This window comes from Rhodamnia argentea, chromosome 5, assembly GCF_020921035.1.
Source record: "Rhodamnia argentea isolate NSW1041297 chromosome 5, ASM2092103v1, whole genome shotgun sequence".
NCBI lineage: Eukaryota > Viridiplantae > Streptophyta > Magnoliopsida > Myrtales > Myrtaceae > Rhodamnia > Rhodamnia argentea.
The window spans coordinates 13874765-13880646 of NC_063154.1; the positions used below are offsets into that span (position 1 = coordinate 13874765).

Here is a 5882-nt window from a genome sequence, read left to right on the forward strand (position 1 = left end):
AGGAAACACAAGGGGGGCGGGGGACGACTATCGTCGCCGCCCCAGGCCTATTTTTTTTTTTTTTAAGAAAATAGAGAGAGAAATAACTAAATAAAAAATTAATTTTTTCAAAAAGAAAATGATAAAAGTACCCTAACCAACTGATGAGAAGTCTTTTTTTTTAGATTGATATAGCCATTTCAGACCTTGGAAACAATATCTACTTCAAACCCTTATTTGAAACAACGAGGGCACTTTATGTCCTTATTTGAAATAAAATCCAACTCGAGCCTTTATTAAAGAAAATAAATGTACTTTGAGCACTTATTTGAAATTTTTTCAAGAAAAAATGCGAGTCAACAAATTTTATTAAGTCAAATCCGCCGATTTCTAACGATACTAATACCCCGTCACAAGGACGAACGGGGACAATTTTTTTCAAAAAGTGTTATTAGGACGGTTATGAAAAAGTACATGGATGATTTTCTTACAAAATTGAGGGGATGGCGTTAGCCTAAAAATAAGACGTCTACTCTTTCTCCTCTGTAAATCTCCATCTCCCGACAGAACACGCAGACCAATCCTGTTCTATTTTATACAACTCCCTCGCACGTTCTCTTGTCCCTTCTTCCTCCTCGGACACTCGTCGTCGTAGGAGCCCCCACTGATCCGCAACGCGTAGAGGCAAAACCCCCGATGGCTCCTCACGGCGACGGATCGGACGCTGCCGAGGAAGCCGCAGTCGTCGAGGCTGAGAAGCGTCCTATTTCGACCATCGTCATCTTGATCGGTACTTATTCATCTCCGTTTCCATTTCTGCCCGTGGAATCCTTTTCGTGTTTCTTATTGGGTATGTGTTTGCGTTTTGTCTTGTTGGGTAATTGATAACATGTGTTCTTCTTGGGTGTTTTTCCTTGGTTGATCTTTGGGGGGTGCATAGCTATGCAAACTGAAGCACTTCCACTGGTCGACAGGTTTCAGCTCATCGAGGATCGAGAGTCCTTGTGAGTTTCTTCATTAGCTGCTGATTTTTGCGCTTATTTTTTATATGCCTTTTTCGATCAATAGTAGGAAGTCAGGAGTTGTCCTGTTACGGTCAAATACTGTTTAAGGTGTGGAAAATATTGGGGTTTTGTACTTGTTGCTTCGGTTTTCGACTATTTAAACGCTCTGAGTTTGAGGTCGTTTCATGTTAACTGTCGATTTGGGCCTGATTGATGATTGAGATTGAAAAGCGAAGCATCTCGAGGGAATTAGAAAATGGAAAGAGCAAAACCCTTTGTGGGCGTCCGGATGATCAGAAACTAACCTGCAAGTATATGTTCTTTGTGTCTCTCCGCTTGGAGCAATATGGTACAGGCGATTCTTGAGTCGTTCAAGAGATTGATTTTGGATCTTTTAAGTTTCTAAGTTTTCAAAATCTCTCTATTTGGGGCATTACTTTCTTGCTTGATATTTTGCATTAAGTTTGATACGTGAATCTGACATGCTACAGGTTCCCTAAGGGGGTCCCTTGGGTTCGTTACCATGGTACTTACAAACACTTGAACGTGAATTTGATCTGGCCCGGAAAAGATCCTTCATTCGGTATGTAGTTTATTTGTGTTCATCAAAACGAAATTGTTTGGACTTTTGCTTGGTGATACTTGCTTATAGTATGTACCCTCATGTGTTTGATACATTGTGACACTGACAGGGGTTGACAGTGTTGGCACAATTTCTGCATCCCTGGTGACTTATGCTTCTATTCAGGCATTGCAGCCTGACCTAATCATAAATGCCGGTACCGCTGGTGGCTTCAAGGTTGTTTTTTTTTTTGGCTTTGAAGGAGTTGTATACATATTTCGTTTATGATCATATCATCCTATTCATATTATTCCAAGGTGACCGTGTTTGCAATTCATTGGTATTGCTACAGTCCAGCCAAAATATGGTTTTATTTATTTGGCTTTCCTTTCTCTACCTATTTAGACATCTTGGTGTTGGAAGAACGCCACAAAGAATTAAATTGTATAGTATGTACCAGTTCCAGTTTCTCAACTCAGAGATTACATTTCCATTAGCATGCAGCGTACTAATTCGTGTTTATTCCCATTTGCTGCAGGCTAAAGGAGCAAGCATCAGCGATGTGTTTCTGGCATCTGAGGTTGCTTTCCATGATAGAAGAATACCTATCCCTGTAAGTCACGTTTCATTAAAGTGGCATCGTGTTTCTTATGTTTGGGTGATAAAGTGCTTATTTGGATCTCATTTTCTAGCGTGTGACATAAACTAGATGGGATCTTTTTCAAAGTTATGCTGGTGCTGACAAAATGGGGTCAGTTGTATGACAGTGCATTGTATTAAGTTGTTTATCAATGTTTATTGCCCTGAACGGCATAGTTTTTCTTTTTTATATGTAGTTGGTCGTAATGTCAAAAGGACAAGCGCGAGCTGTTAATCACTTGCTTGTCTGCCTTACGTGCCTTACCTCTTGTTTCCAGATCTTTTTGCTCAATAAATGAAATTTTCTTGTGTGCATATATTCCCGTTCTGTCTTGGTGCTAGTCCATCAACAGTCATGCTGATGCTGCTGCTAGCTTTTTTCTTGGTCAAAACATATAGTTCAAGCTGCTTTTCTGCCTCCACTGTCTTCTGCAGGTTTTTGATCTGTATGGAGTTGGGTTACGACAGGCATTCTCAACACCAAATCTTGTGAGAGAACTCAGCTTGAAGGTAATTCTGTGCTTGATTGAGAGCCTTCTATTGCTTAACCTCAGAACCATTTGCTTGGTCAATATATCTTTCTTATGTTAATGGAGTGTGTCTGGACTTTTGGAATCATAAAAGGAAATGGCCCAGCTAACTGGGATAGTCAAGCCAGAAAAAGTTTTTGTTGTGAATGCAATTTTGTCCAAGAGACCCTTTGGTTATTTTTTTCTTTGTTCTTTTTTTTGGGTTTGGGGGTTGTTGGGGTGGGGGGGTCAGCCTTTGGCAATGTTACACTTTTGTTTTCTTTCAATGAAAGAACCTCTCAAACTTCTAGGAGATTCTTCTTTTTTTTTTTTTTTTTTTTGGTTTGGTTGTTTGTTTGGGGGGTAGGGTGGTGGGTGGGGTGGGGTGTGGGGGTGGGTGGGTCTCAGCCTTTGACAAGGTAAGCTTTGACAATGTTACACTTTTGTTTTCTTTCAATGAAAAGAAACTCTGAAACTTCTAGGAGATTACAAGACAGGTCATTATCTGACAAATAATCCCTTTATTGTTCAAGAAGCTCTGACAAGTGGTTTATCCGAACCGTAGTTCGCTGTTGATGTTGGTCGGAGGTTGATGGATGAAGAGGACAATGTTGTCAAGTCAAACTAGTTACTGGAAATCACCTTGAGGGCTTTTTTTTTTTGGCAGTTTTCCTAGGGTCCTACTGCTTAATTTTTGCAAAAGTATCTCCTTTCTGTTTATTGGAATAGTGTCTACTGTCTAGACAACAGGCGTCACCTACTTGATGTTCCCTAGGCCTGTGGTTATATGATTAGTAGCTTTGCTGATGGTGCCTCTACAATACTTGTAGCAAGTTCCTCAGGATGGGTTTGTTGGCAAAACAAGTCATTCTTCACCATATATCCTTACTTTCTGTGGGCCTAGAGGCCACGTTTCCTGCCAGGGCATTTCCATTTCTGCATGGATGAGCCATTCATAAACCGACTCTTTTCTCAAAAGTGGAGTTATGGTAATCGTATCCCTCATAGTCATGGTTTTGGCAACTCCTGCCTCTCTTTCCTTTTCCAAGCAGTATGCAACTGTTAAGATCATCTAGTTTATGCGCTTAATAATGCATTTTTCTTTTGAAAGGAACTTGCATCAGATGGACTGCACATATATGGTCTTCTCTCTTTTTCTAGTGGGTTATAGCAGAGTAGAGTCAGCTTCACTTAATTTATGCATCTTTTAGGTTGGCAAGCTGTCGACTGGAGACTCTCTGGACATGTCCCAACAAGATGAAGCATCAATTATTGCAAATGATGCAACAATCAAAGATATGGAGGTATTCTTTAATTTCCTTTCTATCCGTCCACACATCAATGGATGACCTTGCTAGCTAAGTGTTGCTACCAACTCAGGTTGTAGCTAAAAATGAATTAACTTATGTATCAATTAAGCACGTGCTATTAATTTCTGACATATGCCATGGCAATTGTCTTGTACTTGACCATTTTGGTTTTGGTTTATGATTATGTGATGTCATTCCATAGAGAGGTTATTGCTGTTGTGTACCCGTAACCGACCACATCAGAATCGTTCTTTTTTTTCACCTATTAATTTCTTGTGAATTGCTAACAGTTTCTCACCAACATTCGAAAATTGTAGGGTGCAGCTGTTGCTTATGTAGCCGACATCTTGAAAGTTCCTGCGATATTTGTAAAAGCAGTGACCGACATCGTGGACGGTGACAAACCGACCGCGGAAGAATTCTTGCAAAATTTGGCGGCGGTTACTGCTGCCCTCGATCAGACAGTCTCTCAAGTCGTTGAATTCCTCAGCAGGAAGTGCCTTTCTGACCTCTGAGGCATCAATGTACAACTTATCGATTTGTATGTACACGACATTAACGCGTGCCTCCTGGAATTCCTCTCCATATAGCTATTCGAGTTGACCGACTGAGGATGGCTTGGGTAAGAACATACGTCTAGATGCTTCGTGTTCCACGTGTACGGAAGTCGATTTTTCATGAGACCCGTTCGATCATATTTGCGGGTCAAAATCCTTCTTGTCGATTGAATCGTTCGCTTCACGCTGGGCGGACTTATTCTCTTGAATCACCTGTACAAGTTGCATTTTGGACATCTGTGGTTTTGGTTGCAGCAATGTTTCAAATGACAAAGAGTCACATGGGGTTGTAATAGTAATCACGTTGTTCAGTTGTAAGTAATTGGAATAACCACCCGACTTTTACTTTACCCTTTTCTTGATTGGCCCCTTGCAGACTCTTTCTGGATCATATTGCTCGAAATGCAGGCTGAAGATTGGGGCTCTACTCGCATCTATAATGGTTTAGATGCATTGATGCATGCACTTGCAATTTTAAGTATTTTTCCATCCCTCTAGCGACAATTTTTTTTTTCCAAAGATTAGAAGTTTTGTCGTGAATAATTTTTTACTTTTTCATCAATCTTGCAACAAAAATCTTTTGATACTAGAAACAAATTGAGGCCCTACTTATTCAAAATGATAATCTACAAATTTGATGTAGTAAGCCAATAACTTATGTCATGTTTGGCCAAAAAAAGACTTATGACGTGGTAAAAAAATCTCGCTACCATTTTACCATAAGATTGGTAGTACACTAATGACATAATAGACGCCGACTTAAAATTACATTAACAGGTACGTTTTAGATAACGATGTATTTGTCATGGGGCCTAAACGCCGTTGATATTACGACAAAAAAAAAATTTGACAGTAGATACGCATCGGATTATGTTTGACGGATTTTTATTAGGTTTGTACAAGTATAAGAAATTAGTTACACTTTCATAATTGGACAGTCATTAGTTGGCATAACCGATTATATAATGATCTCCAATTACACGTGTCATTCGTTTAACGGTGGTGTGTAAAAAGGTTTTCTATATCGATAATTACGATACAGTAAATTCATAACATCCGACATTTCGGGATATATCTTAAAATAATTAAGTAATTGAAAATATTTTTTATTATTGATAACTATTTATGTCTAATTATTTTTATGGACGATAAAATTATTTTTTATTTATTTATTTTTGCAAGTGATATAATTTTTGTTTTTTGGGGGTCTGGCGATATAACGTTTTTCAAAAATTGTTCTTTTCCGCGAAACCCACGTTTCATAAAGGGAAGAAGAGAAAATTCAACGGCATGAGCACATTTCTCTCGCCATGAAACTGCTG

The 5882-nt window shown here is 39.2% G+C and overlaps 1 protein-coding gene across 1 annotated transcript; it reads left to right on the forward strand.

The window, feature by feature from the left end:
- Positions 1–515: 515 nt before the first annotated feature.
- Positions 516–4874, forward strand: LOC115742029 (5'-methylthioadenosine nucleosidase-like). Its single transcript, XM_030676104.2, has 8 exons — positions 516–769; positions 920–983; positions 1475–1566; positions 1676–1782; positions 2084–2158; positions 2620–2694; positions 3905–3997; positions 4321–4874. The coding sequence occupies exons 1-8, from the start codon at positions 676–678 to the stop codon at positions 4516–4518; spliced, it is 798 nt and encodes a 265-aa protein (XP_030531964.1). The 5' UTR covers positions 516–675; the 3' UTR covers positions 4519–4874.
- Positions 4875–5882: the final 1008 nt, after the last annotated feature.

Coding starts and splice junctions, on each gene's coding strand:
- LOC115742029 (XM_030676104.2), top strand. CDS start 676: ATGGCTCCTCACGGCGACGGATCGGACGCTGCCGAGGAAGCCGCAGTC. Junction 984..1,474: donor ATCGAGGATCGAGAGTCCTT/GTGAGTTTCTTC, acceptor GACATGCTACAG/GTTCCCTAAGGGGGTCCCTT. Junction 1,783..2,083: donor GTACCGCTGGTGGCTTCAAG/GTTGTTTTTTTT, acceptor CATTTGCTGCAG/GCTAAAGGAGCAAGCATCAG.